The following is a 19,966-nucleotide window of genomic DNA, read 5'->3' as shown; positions in this document are numbered from 1 at the left end:
GGTTACATACCTCGTCTCAGTGATTATCAAAAATAATGGTCTCAGTTCGCGGTCATGAAAAAGCTCGCTGAAGCTCGCATTTTTCATGATCCGCTAACTTCGACCATTATTTTTGATAATCACTGAGACTCGGCATGTAACCTCTACATCTGTGTCGAGAAGAGAGAAATAATATTCAACATTGTCTGTGGAAGTGTCAGTATGTACGCTTATTTTGAAATGATTTGTAAGATTTTGTTAACAGATATTTGTCTAACTCCAACACATGCCATCATTACCAAGAGAGAAGTAACATACACTCAAACTCAGTTGTAAATACAGGCGACACGCAAATACATATACCTGCAGGAGACTTGTACCCAGCAGGACAAACACTGCAGGTGTAACCCACACTGGAAGAAGCTTGCTGTGCAGGAGTTTGGTCAGTGCAGGTCTGCATTGGGTGGCAAGGGCTGGAGGAACAGGCGTCATAGTCCTTTGAGCAGTTAGCACCTGCCCAGCCTGGAACAAAGTACCACACATGAACTAAAATGCAATACTTCAAAATCATTCAGCAGGACATTAATCACAAGCTTTCTTGTAAAACATCAGGTTGTAGGCAGAATAGATGAGATGTCTTAATTAAGTGGCCCATTTGCACATTGCAAACTTAAGATAATAAACTGGAGTACGACAAAATAACGCAATAGATAAAATTACATAAAATTAAAACAAAGAATGCATGCAATCAAATAGAAGAAACAAACTAAACAAAAGTAAAACATCGTGTCACAATATACGAATGTTCTTGAAAAAAATTAGTATAAAGTCGTTCATTTCAAGTATAAATTTAAGTTGTGTTTGGAAAGCAATTATAGCAATGTAAAAGTCTCTCTGGAGGTGAACATTGCCCAGAAAATCCAGATTTCATTGAACTCTGAATTGTTTAAGGAAAGTATGTCCAGTATTTTCATTAAAGGTTAACTCCGCCCCCTGAAAACAGTTCGTCTCACTGTCTGAGATTTGGCTTTTACAGGGGAACATCCCTCCACTTAGTCAAATACCAAAAATCAACACTCTGAATGCTTGCTGTGGTGAGTTGGAATTTACTTTTTGAATGAAATGATTGCCGAAAAAGGCACCAGTCAGTTCTTGTTGGTCTTATCACATATAAAAGCCCGGCCAAATCTATGATGGAGAGGTCATTTATTTTTACGAAGCAGTGTGGGCCTTTAAGCTGAATCCGAACGATATTTGCATGATGCATTGCATTACAGAGCATCATAAGTGACCTGTTAACTCACACCATATCTTACAGCAGTGGCTGGTGCATATTGGTCAAAGCTATTATTCATGTTATTTCCTAACTCGAACAATTATATAAACATTTTCTCCCAGTGCAAACGACGCTTTTCAGTTAAAGTTTGTTTTCCGTTGTATCCTATTTTGAGTGTTTCTCACCTGTAGAACAGTCACACGCAGCATGTTGGAAGTTCAGATTTCCTACCGCAGGCTGTACACGTGTGAAATCACACTGACCATGACTGCTACAGCCGAAGCATACGATCAGAGGGATGGTGTACACAACAGACTGGGCCTCAGAAGAGTCAACAGCAAACACTCTGCACAATTCCAAATATTTATTGAGGAAAACTGAAACAAAATCAAACTGATATTGCCTGATATAATTGGTGTTTCCTCATACAAAAATATAAGTTCCATCTCGTATTTGTTGACACAAACGTACAGCATGACTGCACTAAATGATATTGATGTGGAGTTGGATAGCTAGCTTTAAATGTTAATGTTTTGGCATTTGCATTCCTAATATTTTGCAACTGGAACAGGAAGGTATGTGCACATCTATGATCAATTTCTTTGGTTCATTGTTTCTTAGACTCTGCAAATGTTGTGATGCGCCAATGTAATTGTACATTTCTCCAAAAGAACCTGTATCACTTTCATAAAAAGGCGGTGTCAGTTTACCTCTATTTTACCTGGACATTCGTATCATGTAACAGGTTCACATATAAATCCGTGATTACCTGTAAACTAAATAGTACAGTATATTATATCTAAATCGACGTGCAAAATACAGTATTACATATTACATACCATATAATGCACAGCCTACAAGATCATCACTTACAACTGACCATAATGTTATGGATCGCACACAAAAACTCACTTAAGAGTGACTGGGGTGTTGGAATTAACAGTGACAGTTATATTCCCTGTAGTCTCAATGATTTGAATGGATCCGTTGCCGTCATTGGTCAGTTTATAGGTCACTGTGTCGCCAGGGTCATAGGCACTGACTCTGAACGTCTTGGGAACATTCACCGTCACTGTCACATTATCGGGCACTTCGAGAGTCGGTAGCCTGTTTTCTGCAAGTGAAAGATGAAATAAGAACAAAAACTGAACTTTTAGCATGCTGCTTATTTGATTGAAATCGATGTCCTTTAAACTATAGGAATACTGAAGTGATCGCAACTGTACTGTTAATATATGTGTCACCATACCAAAGCACCGTAAATCAGATCAATATTTACGGTCTCGATAAACACAAATTAATTTGAGAACCAAAACGGGCTTTAAAAAAAATAATATTAATGAATTAAAAAACACACACTTGACCAAATATATAAGCAATCAAAAAGCATAAACAGTAAAAAGGATCGCATGAAGGAGTTACTGCTGCCCTAACCGTCCTCACTCCAAGCAACATAGTACATATAGCACAAAACATGATTACAACAATACAATTTTAAAAACATTTCTGACACAGCACTTAAGAATCATACAGACTATTAGCTTACGGGATGCAGCATTCTCCTCCAGAGCTTCCTTTCTACACTCTTTGGTCTTCAGGGCAAAACCCTCACTGCCAGACACGACAAAGTCATAGATGCAGGCACGGTCAGCTGCCCCGCACACGTTCTCAGCAGCTTGTTTGTCAGAAGCAGAAATTTCTTCAAAGAAGATAGGCGTGAATTCTGAGTGAGCGTAGTCTGAATATCCTTCCTTGGGTCCGTAGCGAAGTACACTGTTCGCCTCTGTTACTGACCCTGTAAAAGTGAGAGATATGAGGAGAAAAGGAATGCACGTTTGTTCACACATTTATCAATTAGGATCTAAAAAGCTCAACAGTTTTCAAAAATCATCACAGCATAGTATGATCTCATGTCATGCACACTTAGTGTTGTTTTATTGCTCGATTGCTCGTTAGTTTTCCCTAACTTAGAGATATATATTCAAGTACATTTCACTACGATTTCAGACTAAAACAATGTTTGATCTAGCATAATCATTCTTCTGTCTTTGTGCAAAACACACAGACAGATAAAGAGAATGAAAAAAGAGACAATGTGAACTGGTACGTGTATGCGTGACAGACGGAAGGCATTGCAAAAAAGCAAACCCGTTACAACAATTTTCCTTTTGACCTAGCTCATTTACAGAAATCTGATCTTAGTAGACATTGTTTTGCATGACATCATCCCCAAATAAATAAAACAAAAACAAAGCAAAACAGAACACGAAATTCACGCTGACATACAGGCATTCCCAAACTGGTAATGAATCTGTCTGTCGGTCAGAGTGTCGTTCAGCACCGTTCCATCAGGAAGAACAAAGTCGTCCGTCTTGATCGTGTTGTAATTCCCCAGAAGGCCTCTTGTCTGGTTTCGGAACTTCTCTGGCACAAACACTCCCAAAACCAGAGATTTCCATCCAATGGAGACGGAGAAAACAATTTCTGAAAAGTAGCAAAATATTGTTCTTTTGTTAATCTTACTGAATTCAGTTACCCAGTTGCTTTAAAGTAACAATGATAAAATAATCTGTGACGTGCCTTAAATGTGAACAGTTTTCAAAGAGTAGGCTGATGACTCAACAGGAGAACACAACAGAGGATAAGACCGATGCGGAATCAATCGCTAATGAAACCCTGGGTTCTGGAGACAAGACACAACAATACACAAACAAAATACCGTCAGTGTTATTTGTAATACTTAATCACTTTGCAGTATAAGATATTCTTTGCCCTACCTGATGGAAAGATGACAGCCAGACTGCCATTATCTCTCATCAAGGTGAAGTGATCTTCATCCACAAGGAAATCATCTCCTTCCTCCTGGAATCGGCGTGTGTAGTCGGTGCCATCCCCATAGATGATCAGGGCTGGAATTGAAGAAAAGAAAAGCATATCGTAAACATAATTATGAAAGATTCGAATGTACAATTAGAACCTAGAGGGAATCCGGTTACTGCGATAATCAAAGTCACACACAAAGTCGTCCTAGTCTCTCCTTGTGGTTGTTAGTACTTTCTTCCCCCTCTCCCTCCCTTTTCTTTTTTTTATTTTCTGTAGATTCTTTTGTTCCTATTTAGCTCCCCATCCCCATTCTTTCAATTTGTACTACTGGTGTATTGTTGTTATGTCCACCATTACGAAAATGTGTGTAATTTAGTATTGTTCTGGTCACGTGATATAAGCATTTGCTTGAGTGCGTGTCCTAGCTGTGTGTTTCGAACTGTTCATGCGAAGACATTCTGAATAAAATGTTGTTTAAACCAAAGTCACACACAAACATCAATGTCTTCAATTCTCAGATTTGATGTGGTAATGTTCTTTTGTGTGTCTTTGGTTTGTTGATTGGTTAGTTCATTCATTAGATTTGTTTAAGCTTAGTTGTCCATATACAGCTGAACCATCTAAACTAAACTGTGGTGTATTCAAATGTTTCTCGGGTACTGGAATGAACACATTTTCCTTTGCACTTTTGTGTACATAAAATAACATAACATATTATACTTTCAATTCCACTCAGCAAATAATATCTTGGGATTTAAAGTTTGGTATTCTTGATACCCCCACACATTTACAATAAATAAACAAATAAGAGGGATAGTTATGCTGGCCGCATGCAATGTATGTGTTTATTTGCTCGTTTGTTTGATTTCAAAATAAATTGCCTTCCTAATCATCCAGTGTAAGAAGTCCCTCGTCAAGCACATCTGTTCTCAATATTTAACAAGAGGCGAAGCTTTCAAGGCTCACGTAAGAAATCGACAAACAGTAACACAAACTCAATAACACCGTCACACATACACACACACAGTAAGCATAGGTGACACGATGCAAGAGTGCGAGACACTAGATCTAGATCTGTCTGTCTGTAGCCTACTTACGGGGACACGACTGCCAGATGGCCAGATCGACAGCGCTTCCTCGCGCAGACACTGGAAACACGCTGTGCAGATTAACCTGAAGGAAATCTCCTTTGGTATCTTCTTTATCTATTTTTCTGGAGCTACGAAACCGAACAATGTGAAATCGTCTTCTCCGAATCGGCGAACTGCAGCTCGGTGATAACTGTATCTATACCACAATCCTTCACGCGATCTGACCTAACCTTGACCCCTGACCTGGTCTACATACCACACACGACACAAACCAATCACCTGTTTTTACCCCCCCCCAAAACCCCCCACCACCCGTTTTCTTTGGATACACACTTTAACTACGTACGTGCTGACGAACGAAATGTTGATCATTGCTTCAATACTTTGATGCTGTTGCTTGAATAATAACCGGGTAAAATTAGTATTTCGGTGTTCAGTCAAATGTTAAAGTTTCTACCACAGACATACAAACATACGCACGCACGCACGCACGCACGCACGCAAGCACAGACAGACACAAGTTAGCATCGCATTGGCTACACTTACGTGAGCCAAAAAGAACCGGTCCGAATATGACATGGACTTAAACTGGAACTTTCAAATTGCAGGAAGAATGTTTGAAATCAGATATTTGATTTGGCTACAACTTATGAAATTCATGACATTGGGATCATGCTTCTTGAAGAAAGCAACCCAAACAAATCAAGTGGCATTGACATAATTAGCACTTGTTCACACTTCATGTTTAAAGCTCTTTTACTTCTTTGTCCATTTGTTTGCATTGTGAGTTAAACTTTCGATATAAACATAATTATACAAGTCCGTTTAGGTCGGCTCCCTTAATAGATAGACTTACAGTTGTTGGTGTTAGGATCTAGCTGCACAAACACGCGGGTTCCATTTTCCTCAGCACCGAACGCCCTGAAGACAGTGGCTTTGGCCGGTGAGTCATCTGTCTCTCTCTCGGTGGGGCTGGTCCTCCCTTGCAGGACAAAGTCTGAGTCTCCAGAATTGAGTGTGATGAGAGTGTACTCGCCCCAACCGTTGAACGTGTACTCGCGCTCGTCCGGCGTAATGATGTGAGGGTCTCCAAATATCCAGGCTAAAATAGAAGTAAATGCAGTGTTGAAGCATGTGTTAGACTGATGTTTTTTGACTTTTCTAGCGCGTTCAATACGATACAGCCTCACCTTCTTGCTGAAAAGCTACTGAAAGCGTCTGTATCTGACCAACCGACCCCAGTTTGTTAGGGCTGGTATAGTACCATCTAATGGCCCGATCACAAACACCGGTGCTCCGCAGACCGTGCTATCTAGTGTACTGAATACCAACACAGGAGCTCCGCAGGGAACAGTATTGTCACCTTTTCTGTTCTCCCTGTATACTGCTGACTGCAGGAGTTCTCACGGGTCGTGCTTCATCGACAAATTTGCTGACGATACTGGACTTACAGGACAGATTACTGACGACAATGACGCACACTACAGACAAGAAGTTAGCAGCTTTGTGGACTGGTGCGACGAGAATTACCTGGACTTGAACACAGGAAAAACTAAAGAAATGATTTTTGACACTAGAAGAAAAAAGGTAGCACACAAGCCTATCGTGATAGCTGGTGTTGAAGTCGAACAGGTTGAAAGCTATCGCTACCTAGGTGTAATGATCGACAACAAGCTGTCTTGGCATGCCAACACTGACCAAATCTTGAAGAAAGCGCACACGCGCATGTACTGTCTAAGGAAGCTTAGATCGTTCTCTGTTCGTAATGACATCCTGCAGATGTTCTATCTGTCCACTGTTGGTAGCGTGTTGACATATATGCATGTGTGTGCTGGGGGGGGGGGGGGGTAACCTTAGTAAACAGGATAGTGACAGGCTTGAAAAGCTAGTCAAGAAGGCTGGATCTGTTGTAGGCAGGAAACAAGAGACCATTGAATCAGTTTGCCAGAGACGACTGACTGACCGACTGACCTCAATTTTGGCTGACGAGACACACCCACTGAAACCTGAATTTGACTCTCGGCGCATTGACAGGAGTGGTAGACTGAGGGCTATGGTTGCTAGAACGTCACGTTTCCGCAATTCTTTTGTTCCCAGAGCTATCCATGCTTTCAACCAATCACATGTTAGAGGCCTCTATCATGTTTCTCTGTCATAATTATTACTGTACTCTGTTGCTGGGTTATCTTTAATGTATGTATTTTTAGTAACTGTATTACCGTAGTTCAAATGTGCGGTGTTATAGTCGACATGTGGTGCTTTGTATACCTTGTGTGTGTGTGGATGTGGAGGTGGACTCTTGGACGTCTTTTTGTTATTGGAATTATGGTTTTTATATTTAGTCAAGTTTTGACTAAATATTTTAACATCGAGGGGGAATCGAAACGAGGGTCGTGGTGTATGTGCGTGTGTGTGTCTGTCTGTCTGTGTGTGTGTCTGTGTGTGTGTGTAGAGCGATTCAGACTAAACTACTGGACCGATCTTTATGAAATTTGACATGAGAGTTCCTGGGTATGAAATCCCGGAACGTTTTTTTCATTTTTTTGATAAATGTCTTTGATGACGTCATATCCGGCTTTTCGTGAAAGTTGAGGCGGCACTGTCACGCCCTCATTTTTCAACCAAATTGGTTGAAATTTTGGTCAAGTAATCTTCGACGAAGCCCGGACGTCGGTATTGCATTTCAGCTTGGTGGCTTAAAAATTAATTAATGACTTTGGTCATTAAAAATCTGAAACTTGTAAAAAACAAGAAGAGCAAACGCTCGATCGAGTCACTTTCGCAGTTCTGAATATTATATGAGGCATCAGATGGACAGGAAGAAATTGCTATTCACAACACAATACAGATGTAAATAATTTGATGTAAAGAATAATCCTATAAAGTTTGAATCAAATCCGATGAATAGTTTCAGAGATATGATATTTCAATTTTTTTCCTTCAAGACATACCTGTGACCTTGAAAAAGGTCAAAGGTCACCAAAGCAGACGTCAAAGTGTAGAGGTCACTGGGAGTCACGTTCACATAAAATTTGAGCCCGGTCACTTTTATAGTTTCCGAGAAAAGCCCAACGTTAAGTTGTGTGTTGCCGAACAGAAAAGGCTAGTTATCTCCCTTGTTTTTCTGATAACGTTCGTAAAAGGCTACAGATGTAAATACTTTGATGTAAAGAATAATCCTACAAAGTTTCAATCACATCCGATGAACTTTGTCAAAGATATAAAATGTCTAATTTTTCCTTTGACGCTGACCTGTGACCTTGAAAAAGGTCAAAGGTCAACGAAACCATCGTTAAAGTGTAGAGGTCATTGGAGGTCACGACTAAACAAAATATGAGCCCGATCGCTTTGATAGTTTCCGAGAAAAGTCCAACGTTAAGGTGGTGTCTACGGACGGCCGGCCGGACGGCCGGCCGAACGGCCGGCCGGACAGACTAACACTGACCGATTACATAGAGTCACATTTTCTCAAGTGACTCAAAAATAAAAATTTATAACACGATCCAAATTTACGTTTATCTTATTCTCCATCATTTGCTGATTCCAAAAACATATAAATATGTTATATTCGGATTAAAAACAAGCTCTGAAAATTAAATATATAAACATTATTATCAAAATTAAATTGTCCAAATCAATTTAAAAACACTTTCATCTTATTCCTTGTCGGTTCCTGATTCCAAAAACATATAGATATCATATGTTTGGATTAAAAACACGCTCAGAAAGTTAAAACAAAGACAGGTACAGAAAAGCGTGCTATCCTTCTTAGCGCAACTACTACCCCGCTCTTCTTGTCAATTTCACTGCCTTTGAAATGAGCGGTGGACTGACGATGCTACGAGTATACGGTCTTGCTGAAAAATGGCATTGCGTTCAGTTTCATTCTGTGAGTTCGACAGCTACTTGACTAAATATTGTATTTTCGCCTTACGCGACTTGTTGTTAAATTGTATTGCTGTTGCTGTTGTTGTTGTGTGAGTGAGTTGTGTGTTGGCAGACTTGACTTGACGGATGACTGTTTGCGTTAGTGAGACTGTGATCATACTCATAATAATCATACTCACTTATTTTCTTATGATGTTTTTATTTTTTATTATGCATTCTTATTCTTTTGATTGGAAATGAGTATTGTTACAACATAATTTCCATATGGATTAATAAATTTGAGTTGAGTTGAGTGTCAGAATTGCTGAAGACGTAATGGAACACAAACTCACAGGTGCAGATATTTTATATGGTTATCTTATCTATCCAGGCCAACAAAATGCCAACAGTAAGCCTATACTGTGCATAAAACAAAATGTCTTTACTTCGATCATGCTTTTAACGCCTATCACAACATACATATTTGGAATCAGGATGTAATGCAGTGAAACCCCTATTGTGGCTGTAGTTAGCATGGACCAACCACTTTTTGTTAATCAAGTCAATGTTTTAGATACAAATGCTGAGATGTTCTATAGTCGGAAAAACATCTTAATGACGGATCCGAACTGTAATAGATTCTGGGCGAATTTTTGAAATATATAGGGTGCTAAGACCGCTCAGACACGGGGTTTTTTAAAAAATATGGGAGCATGACTATTCAAGTAAAACTGTTCACAAAATGATAATGAAAATTATATTCAAAAAACAAATTACGATATGATTGTGTCCAGTTAAGAGGCACGACACAATTAGAAAAAGCATGTTTGGGTTTGCATGTCTATGATTTTCAACTTCATTCAAGACAAAACAGCTGTTCGGATAGAAGTCTTAGACACATTTTATGTTTATATGGTTTCGCTTTTGCTCAGGCTTGTATACATTGGGTAACTAATAAGGCAGTGAATGAAAGAATGTTCAACATTTCCGAAAACACACAGTGAAATCACGAAAGATCTACTATCCCTTTGTCCATGAATAGAATCTATGAGTTAGATGATGTCACTGACATAGCAATATGTAATTTCACGAATGCCGCCAATCTTTTACATCCTATAAGTATTGTTATACCAGCTCAGAAAGTTGTGGCAGCACAAAACGCCCAAAATGTCGTACCTAATTTACCTTTGCTGACACATAAAACACACTGCAGGAATCACAAACTACCGGCAAGATTATTCACATGACAGCTCGGCAAATTCCTGATATTTCCGTAAGTACTCGGACATTATGGGAGGCTTACCTGTTTCATTCATTGCAAAACAAAATTTTCCCACCTCAAGTTTTGACTAAATGTTTTCAGATAGACCAGGAATCGAGACCAGGGTGGTGGTGTATGTGTGTCTGTGTGTGTATATGTGTAGAGTAGTTTTGAGAGAAAAAACCTACTGGACCGATCTTCTACGTCATTCATGTCGTCTTATAATCATTGTCTCGCTTGTGTCTTCTCCCCTAGCGCCTGCACCTTTTGAGAGCTAAAGTCTGTTTTGTTTAAATTAATATTTGTTTGTCTGTGCACTTAAAAGACCGCTGAGTCGAAATATCTGTGACTGTAACGTATTGTTCTGTCAATAACAAAATGTTCCAACTACTTACCTTTCTTGGTTTTTTTATTCTGAATTTTAAAACGTTGGCAGTCTCTTTGTTTTTGGATTTACATACAAATTCTTCAAGAGGATACCCCCAGACATTCCCCCCCCCCCCCCCATGTTTTTGATAAACGTCATATGCGGCTATTTGTGAAATGGTGAGGCGGCACTGTCATGACCTCATTTTGCAACCAGGTTGATTAACATTGTGGTCAATAAATCTTTGAGTTAGTCCGGATAATGGAATTGCATTTCAGCTTGGAAGCTGAAACTTGAATAAATAGTTTGCTCTTTATAGCTGTCATTAAAATCACATGTTCACCAACAGATTGAAAATGTTTGCATGGTATTTCGTATCTGATCGTGAATCCAGAAAATATAAATATATGTTATGTTTATTTAAAACTGTGGTCAGAATTAAACAAAATAGGTGTAAGAAAAGTGGGTACTACGTTCTCATGTTTCGCAGAAACGAGCGCAATCTGTCTCGGTCTTCGGGTTTGGGCTAATCGAGGCTTACTTCAAATAGATATACGGTAAGATAGACACTCGAAGAAGATGTTTGAGAAAAAAGACAAAAACCTTGGAGGCTAATTTCATTATGCTTGGAAAAGAAGGTCACAAGGTGACACTTTAATATCTCCCTTTCCAAATGACGTCATTTGCGTGTTCCAGACTCGGCGGAACAGAGCTTTGTAGTTAAAGGTTCAAAGCATAATATCCATTTAACGAATTTCTTGATTTTGAGCAGATTTTCAATGACTAACTCCAAAACAAAAGTTCACCAATTCGTCATTGTCATTGTTCTGAATAGGGCTATACCGCCTAATTTAAAATTCATGAACAAATTTGGAAATCAACTCCCATTTGGATGATGATGATTATGGAAGATATGCAAATGAATGTTTACTTGTGCATTCTCCAGTAGTGGAGTTGAGAGTAAAACCAAGAGTTGCGGCGACATCACGGATGCGGCGTTGACGACGATGATGTTACGTCGCTCTGACGTCATCTCGTCACAGCATCGGCGTCGACATCGGCTGGCGCGTCCTCGCGGCGCCAGACAGCTCCCTCCGTCACAGCAACAACATCAACATCGGCTGGCGCGTCCTCGCGGCGCCAGACAGCTTCCCCTGTCGTTTCTGTCACTGCAAAAGCGTCGACCTCGGTGAAACATCCGCCCCCGGACGACCCCCAGCTGGAGCACCGTTTAACGCCGAGACGCAGCTGGCATCCCAGGTCGACCGCCGTGTCTTCACCGGGACAAAGGTAGTGGTGTCGTTGACTGCCACCGTAGATTTTGATAATGATTTTCGAAGAGATTTGTGGTTCTGTGTTCTTCTCTTTGACAACCTTCTCGGTTTCTGCAATAGGTTCATGGATTGGTGACCGATGCGTGTCTTCGGGACCCCTCGTTGTAATCTAAGTCCCCTTCCGAGAAGTCCATCTCTCAGGCTCCCTCGCTGCTGGATGCACTTAGCTCTCCAGTTGATCAGCCCACCCGACCTATGTGGCCGCATAGGTCCAGCACACGCCGCTCAAACCGCTCTTTCGGTTATGCTTGCCTTGCCTGCCCTCTGGTAGGTCTTCTGTACCATACCCGCCAGTGCCACCTAGTGTGACACCAGGTCAAGACGGTTCCCAATCCAATCCCCCGCAGGTTGTAGGACTACACCCATGGCAGAGTGTATATGACTCTTCTGTAGTAAGTTGTTGCAACAGGAAAAAACCCAAATGTTTCATCAGCTCCGGCCGGACGCTGTTGACTCATCGTGAACCCCTCAATCTCCTCTAATGGTCAAATCTCAGTCTATCAGGCGGACGACGAGTCCTGCTGGTTCGCCGTAGTTTCGTTGTCGCCCCTGTTGTCATCTGCATCTCTTTCGTCGTTGGTTATGCTAATCTATGCTTTTTAACAAAAATCAGAACAAAAACATCTATCGAGCTCCCTACCCTTATTGATTACGAAGTCACTGGTGCCTATTTCCTTGGTGCTTACGTCTGACGCTTGAGTTGTCGCTGATGTAGCCTCGCTCCGCGGATTCCGGGAGAGTGGTACCTTGACGACATCAGGCGCGTCCTCGCGGCGCCGGACAGCAACAAAGGACCAGATGACACCCGGCGCGTCCTCGCGGCGCCGGACAGGAACGCAGGAACGGGTGACCTCTGTGACGACTTCTGTGGCGGTGATAGGACTCGAGACGCACCAGCTGCAGCGTCAGACAGGTTCCCCTGTCTCGTCAGACAGAGGCAGGAATCACGGCCTCGTGGCAGCGCGCCGTAAAGCTCGCTCGCCGACCGGATCCCCTGCAGCGCACTGGTCAGCTGGGTTGTCCTTGTCAGTTCGATGTACGGTGTTGTTGTTGGTATCGGCTGCGTTTCGTAATGACGTAGTTCTTCTCTGCCGTCGCTGGAATCTTGTGGGCCGAGATGTCCGACGGTGTAGTTCTCGGGACGTATACAGAATCCCTCTGTATCTTGCATGCAGTGTCCCACACTGCACACGGAAGCAACCTTCAGCAGGTTTTGTCCCCTCCTTGTCTGTCTTCTCTTCAAAGATGCGCTGATCTTCGGAAAACCTGTTGCCTGACGTAACTCCTGACGTCAGTACAACCCCAACCACCTGTGCAGCCGTCACAGGTGTAAGAAGACCAAAACATCTCCCTCCTCGATGGCCCGTCTCCAGCTACTGTCTTCTCTTCTAGCTGCCGGATAGACTATCTGTACCAGGCGCCTGACGTCTTCCGCTAATGCAGGCAGACTTTCATCTTGCTGACGTGTTCTGTTCTGAAGGTTCGTCCGTAAAAGGTTTTTTTCGTGCATCTGTGTGCTGAATCTCGCTTCAAGGGCCCGAACAAGCTAGCCATATTCCCGTCTGTCTTCGGGTCTCACGAGTTTCAGCGTTGCCAGAGCTGACCCTCGTAGACAAACAGCAAGCTGAAAACCCATGTCTGCCTCTGTCCATCTGTTCAGCTCTGCAAACATTTCGAACTGAACTCGGAATGCCACCCAATCCGCCTTTCCGTTGAATGTTGGTGGACATCTGTTGAACTCGCTTCCGCCGGTCAGCGAAGCGCCGTTCCTTCCCTCGAGCTCCAGACAGTGTCCCTGTCTGTCCAGAACTCGACATCTATGCCAGCAGGGAAGGTTTTCCCCGCCCGGCATCTGTTGCTTTCCCAGGTTACACACGTTAGGATGACCGCGTGTCACCGAGGCTGCAGCGTCAGAAAAGCTCGATCGTCCATGGACCCCAGTGACAAGCTTCGTGTCACCTCTGTTGCTGTCTCCTCGCCTCTCTCGCTCTTCCTCTGCAGTTGTAGTTGTCTCGCCAGCTGGCTGCTCGTCCCCCACTGCCGTTGTTCTGTGCGCGCTGTGATCCGGGGAGACAGAGACTGACTCCAAGACCGCTGTCAGTCCCCGAATATTCTCCTTCGGCGCTGTCGCCTCGTGACGCAGAGCGCTGCATTCCTGGCATTGGCTGCTCTGCTCTCCTGCCAGCAACACGTGAATCGTGTCTTCGACAGTATGCAGCTCTGGCTTCCCAGTCCAGGTCTCGAGTTGGAGAGACAGACCGGAAAGCCACTCTGTACTGCTCCCGTGTGTAGTTGACTGAAGACGACCCCTGCTGTGTTGTCCCTGCATGCCAGCTGTGTTGACTGCACTGCATGCCCTCTGGAACACTGCCTCGTTGTCCGCTATCTCGCTTCGGTCCGCAGCCATCAGCGGGAAGGGTGATTTTCAGGGAGCAGACGAAAAAAAAAGGTTTGCCCAGCAAAAGGAAAAACCAGCTTAAAGCTTTGAACACTAACAGCCCCATCTCTTTAAAGTACACAGAGAAAAAGACCTAACTCTTGACAGCAACAACAAAAAAATATGCTAGTGTTTGCATTATGCTGTTTCAAGGGAGGTAGGCGACGACCCTTGTCGTCAGTACCGCCTGACGCCCGCAGGTCTTCTTGTGAACCAAGGTCAGACATCTTGCTTTGCAGCAGTCCAGAGAAATAAAGTCACTGGCTAAGTGACTGAGAAAAATAAAATAAAAACAAAGGGATGGGAGGGGATCTTCTCTTTCTAAGTAAAAATAAATAAAAAACTACCTAAACCTACAATGAACCAATCTTAATCCCACTTCTGACACCATTTGTAAAGCCGAGCGGTCTTAGCTTCACATTAACTCTAACTGTCTGTGTCTGTGTCTTAGATGTTATACGTGTTTGAAGGTCATTTGTCAGGATGGCAATCACACGACAGGACAAACAGACACACAGAATATAAACTCAAGAAGAGGCAGGTAAAGTTCAAAATTGTATTGCATCAAAACAAATCATAAAAACAACTCGATACAAGGCGTAGTTCTTTTCAGAAAATATATCTGTACATTGGTTCACTCTATTCCTGTAATTTTCCTACTCCTTACAAAAACATTCTAAGTCCAAAAATGGCTGAAAATTTGGGCATGACCCGTAGGTACCCTTAGCAAAATACGCTACTGAAAGCAATATTCTATGTCCTAAAATGGCCGAAAATTTGGGCAGAGGTTCGGGGCCTGGATAAAAATAAAGTAAAAGAGCAAAGCGACGCCACTTTACTCGCCGTGTGGTAACCTGGGACTGCGGAACGTTTGTTTTTAACCCTGTCAGTTCAGTCCACAGGGCGGAGTCCGGTATACCATTTAGACACTTAAGCCAGGTTGGTTGCCAAAACTCCGGAGGACAGTTTTAGAGATAACAACAAATACTTCTCAGTACTCAGGTTTGGACTCATCCACAACCATTCCCACCGAAGCAATGCTGTAACCCTAAGTGGTGGTGGGGAGTCCGGTATACCATTTAGACACTTAAGCCAGGTTGGTTGCCAAGACTCCCGCCGAACCTTGAAAACTAGCAGCTTATATACCTTCCATGACTGTCCCTGACGTCAGTCCACGTGCAAAAACAAATTCGTGGCAAGTGACAGGAGCGTGACTTTGGGTTCACAACCCCGCCAGTCAAGCCGGCGCGATCGTATCAACGTTATAGAACAAAATGGGGAGGGAGGGGGGGGGGGGGGGTAGAGTCTCGAGGTTGCTGTCAGCTTCCATAGAAGCTACAGTTAAAATCCCTCAAAAATACACAAAAACTCCTGTACAAAGAAAACTACATCAAAAACGCTATAAAGAAATACATCAATAAAATGGAAATTCTACGACGCATCGTTTGATACCAAACACTCATTGTTTATCAATACGGTGAACAAAGTGCAAAACCTCTGACTATTACCTCGCAAAATAGTCATGTTACACCAAACACCGTATGCAGTTACAAGTTAACCACAATCAAACACAGTGTATATTGAACAGGCTTCTCATATGTAGATGATAAACATAAAATCTACATTCTACTAAACAAATGAATACAGAATACATACTTATATAGAATACATAGGTAAAAGAAAGAATGATATAAAAGCTACAGAAAAGAAAAGAGAGAGAGAGTAGAGAGAGTGTGTCTGTATGTGTATGTGTATCTATGTATGTGTGTTCGTTTGTGTGTAACAAGTATTATCATAGACCTGTATTAGAAATAAAGAATCAGGTCAAAAAAAAGAAAGGGGGTTGGGAAGGGAGGTGAATATAGCAAAACAATGCCCTCAGTCGTTAACGGCCCACGTGCATAAACATTCGTGACAGGAGAAACGACCTAGGGGTCATATCCCGTCAGTTCTGTTGGCGCCATCGTGTCAAAACCAATTAACCAATTAATTCTACCGCAAGAGAACAATAGAAAACGGGACCGTATCATACCTATTTCCAAACATTTACTAGGGGAAAGAACAAATATGATTTTAGAGTGTGAATCTTAAGAAGATTGGTTCCATATAACTCTCGGTTACTCCATTACACATGTCGTACGCATTTAGAGCTCGTACTTCCCTTTGGTTATTACATTGTGATCTGTTTTTATGTGCCCATGAATGTCTTTTAAAAAAACCAGTGTTTATATACTTAGTCAAGTTTTGTTTCTTCTTCTCATTTCCAGATCTTATCGTCATAATTTGTGTTTCTTCTTCTTCTTTCTAGCTCTTATCGTCTACGGAGATGGCACTGACTACACACGCCGATTCCAGGAGGAAGGAAATGATTTCCTTGTGGATGAAGACGACTTCACGTTGATGAGAGACAATGGCAGCCTGGCTGTCATCTTCCCCTCAGGTAGGACCAAGAAACAATTTTGTGTAATGGATAAGTCGGAAACAGCTTGTTATTATGCTGTTAGTCTTCATATTGATCCTCTGTATTGTAATACAAAAATAATTCCTGGGGGGAAAAGTCTTTTGGTTGGTGACAACTTTTCATCAGTTATCCTGTTATGCCTCGGTCTCACATCTACGAATGTCACCCGACTTTAGGTAGTCGGCTGGAAGTCGGAAGAGGTCGGAGAGTTCGTGAGAATTAACAATTTTGTTTTTGAAAAGTCGGATAGTTCGGAAGGCCCTTCAGACTGTTTTGAAATTTTCAAAACAGTCGGAAGAGCCTCCCGACTCAGACGAATAGAAATTTGTCGGGTGGTTGTCGTAAGCGTGTCGGTTTAGTCGTAAGGCGATTCTGATTAGTCGTAACGGTAGTCGGAAGACTCGTAAGGGTGGTCGGATTTGTCGGTAGCATAGTTTCGTTCAGATTAGTCGTAATGGCAGTCTGATTTGTCGTTAGGACAGTCGTTAGCTAGTCGGTTTAGTCGTTACTCTGGTCGTGAGAGTCGGCTATTGTTCGGAAGTTTTTCAGCCGGGCCTGTCGTAACTGCAGTCGGAATTGTCGTTACTGCAGTCGGAAGTGTCTGGACACATGTCGGATTTGTCGGCCCTAAAGTCGGGTGGTTGTCGTCTGCTTGTCGGCTACATGGTCGGATCAGTCGTAAGAACAGGTCGGGAGTGAAATTTGGAGCCGAATTTGCATCCGACACTTCCGACCTAGCCGACTTAACTATCCCCGACACTTCCGAAAAATCGTATATGTGAGACCGAGGCATAACAGACACTTATTCCACCCTCTGCTTCTTTACCTCTGTAAACTTGTAGGGGTAGTTATTTTTCGATAATGACCTAGCAACCAAACAAATAACGACCCAGCAACAGCCTGAATCCTCGATAGTGCAATGGGTTGAGAAGTTGTTCTGTTTCGGTACTACTTTTTGCGACTGAAAAGTTCCGAACGCTCTAACGTACGAAGTATACATCTCTGGAGCAAACAATACAAACATACCGCATTTAAATTAACAACTACAGGCCTGAACACATGAATCTTCATATAAAATCCATGAGTTCGGTTGTTTTCTGAATCTAGATTTGCCGTGCTCAAACGTTCATCACAAGCAATTTCCCGCAAGGCAAGTAACTCATACTTTGTCTAGCGACAAGAGTAGTTCCCCTTCTTTTCACTCAGTTTCTTCGACAACAGACTGCAATCCGACAGTCAGTTTTCAACAATATTTCATTTAATAAACAGATCACACGCAACCAAATGCACACATCTCATCAATTTAAACAACATAAAGCGGTTTCATACACTATTTTCCCCAGAAAACTGAACTTCATACAGTTTTTAACGTTGGAACACGGTTGCAAAAGTTCGTCTGCTAGTCCCATTTGACGAAAGAACATTATCCTAAGCGATACCAAAACATATACAGAACACACAATATCTGCCCTTGCCGCCACAGCAGAATAACAGCATATCTGTGTACTTGATTTTAGTCCAAAATAGGAAAACTGACAAGAAATGTTAACAGAATGGAATGATTTGCACGGAACTATACAACCGCGCATTAATCGATCGCCTGCGCATGTTGACTGGTTGAGTGAATGGGATTCGATCAAACTTTTGCAAAAAACCTCCTCTTTTCTTTGAATAACTGAAGAAAGGAAGAATAAAGAGGTTACACACCTCGTCTCAGTGATTATAAAAAATAATGGTCTCAGTTCGCGGTCATGAAAAAGCTCGCTAAAGCTCGCATTTTTCATGATCCGCTAACTTCGACCATTATTTGTAATAATCACTGAGACTCGGCGTGTAACCTCTGCGTATTATGTTCACTGCATAAACGTTGCTTTGATTTGATAAATAATTTTAATAAAAAATTAAACGTTCTTCGCCAGTGCCTCGGTCAGACTATATTTCGATTTATAATAAATTAAACTAAACAAAATATTTATGTTGTTATACCTTGTTGACTTTCCAGAAATTGGTTTCGCCGTCTCCATTGGTTGGAAATCTCTGGTTTTGGGAGTGTTTGTGCCAGAGAAGTTCCGGAACCAGACGAAAGGCCTCCTGGGAAATTACAACACAATCAAAACGGACGACTTTGTTCTTCCTGGTGGCACTGTGCTGAGTGACACACTGACGGACAGACAGATTCATTACCAATATGGAAATGCCTGTATGTTAGAATACATTTTATTTTGATTGTTGCCGTTTTGATTGTGTGTGTGTGTGTGTGTGTGTGTGTGTGTGTGTGTGTGTGTGTGTGTGTGTGTGTGTGTGTGTGTGTGTGTGTGTGTGTACCCCCCGCGGGTTAGGGGGAAGAATTTACCCGATGCTCCCCAGCATGTCGTAAGAGGCGACTAACGGATTCTGTTTCTCCTTTTACCCTTGTTAAGTGTTTCTTGTATAGAATATAGTCAATGTTTGTAAAGATTTTAGTAAAGCAGTATGTAAGAAATGTTAAGTTCTTTGTACTGGAAACTTGCATTCTCCCAGTAAGGTAATATATTGTACTACGTTGCTAGCCCCTGGAGCAATTTTTTGATTAGTGCTTTTGTGAACAAGAAACAATTAACAAGTGGCTCTATCCCATCTCCCCCCCCCCCCTTTCCCCGTCGCGATATAACCTTCGTGGTTGAAAACGACGTTAAACACCAAATAAAGAAAAGAAAGTGTGTTTGTGTGTGTGTGTGTGGTATACTTTGTATGTGTGCATTTGCTTTAGTTCTGGTGTTGTTGTTTTATGTGTGTGATTTTGTTTGTGTGTTTTGGGTATGGCTTATTTCTAGTTGTCATGCACACATATGTCTGCTTAAGTTGGGTTTTGTAAATTAGTTAGGTCTATTTGAAAATAACTGCTACAGCTTTTGTTTGCATACCTTCTGTCTCTCCCCATCTCTCACATATATACACATTGTCTACGTCAATCAGCTTAACACAAATACTTTTTAGATATACCTAAGTCAAATTAATATAAAAAAACCATTCAACAACAACAAACTAAGTGTCTACAAAATGCAATCATATTACGTTATGACTACCTGCT

The 19,966-nt window shown here is 41.9% G+C and overlaps 2 protein-coding genes across 2 annotated transcripts in view; one reads left to right on the top strand and one right to left on the bottom strand.

The window, feature by feature from the left end:
* LOC138946858 (fibrillin-1-like) overlaps nucleotides 1-11,697 on the bottom strand; it is a 34,767-nt gene extending 23,070 nt beyond the window's left edge. The window contains exons 1-8 of the mRNA XM_070318261.1: nucleotides 11,596-11,697; nucleotides 6,026-6,311; nucleotides 4,033-4,164; nucleotides 3,542-3,739; nucleotides 2,802-3,050; nucleotides 2,168-2,369; nucleotides 1,441-1,601; nucleotides 343-501 (exon numbers count right to left, since the gene is read on the bottom strand). Coding sequence (XP_070174362.1) covers nucleotides 343-501; nucleotides 1,441-1,601; nucleotides 2,168-2,369; nucleotides 2,802-3,050; nucleotides 3,542-3,739; nucleotides 4,033-4,164; nucleotides 6,026-6,311; nucleotides 11,596-11,697 — 1,489 coding nt within the window. The remainder of the gene's footprint in view (nucleotides 1-342; nucleotides 502-1,440; nucleotides 1,602-2,167; nucleotides 2,370-2,801; nucleotides 3,051-3,541; nucleotides 3,740-4,032; nucleotides 4,165-6,025; nucleotides 6,312-11,595) is intronic.
* A 3,426-nt stretch (nucleotides 11,698-15,123) lies between these two features.
* The window catches only part of LOC138946856 (fibrillin-1-like), a 26,356-nt gene continuing 21,513 nt past the window's right edge, over nucleotides 15,124-19,966 (top strand). Inside the window, exons 1-3 of the mRNA XM_070318259.1 lie at nucleotides 15,124-15,148; nucleotides 16,744-16,875; nucleotides 18,899-19,096. Of these exons, the coding sequence (XP_070174360.1) occupies nucleotides 15,124-15,148; nucleotides 16,744-16,875; nucleotides 18,899-19,096 (355 nt within the window). The remainder of the gene's footprint in view (nucleotides 15,149-16,743; nucleotides 16,876-18,898; nucleotides 19,097-19,966) is intronic.

This window comes from Littorina saxatilis, linkage group LG14 (genome assembly GCF_037325665.1).
Source record: "Littorina saxatilis isolate snail1 linkage group LG14, US_GU_Lsax_2.0, whole genome shotgun sequence".
NCBI lineage: Eukaryota > Metazoa > Mollusca > Gastropoda > Littorinimorpha > Littorinidae > Littorina > Littorina saxatilis.
This window is presented reverse-complemented; position numbering and strand designations above follow the sequence as displayed.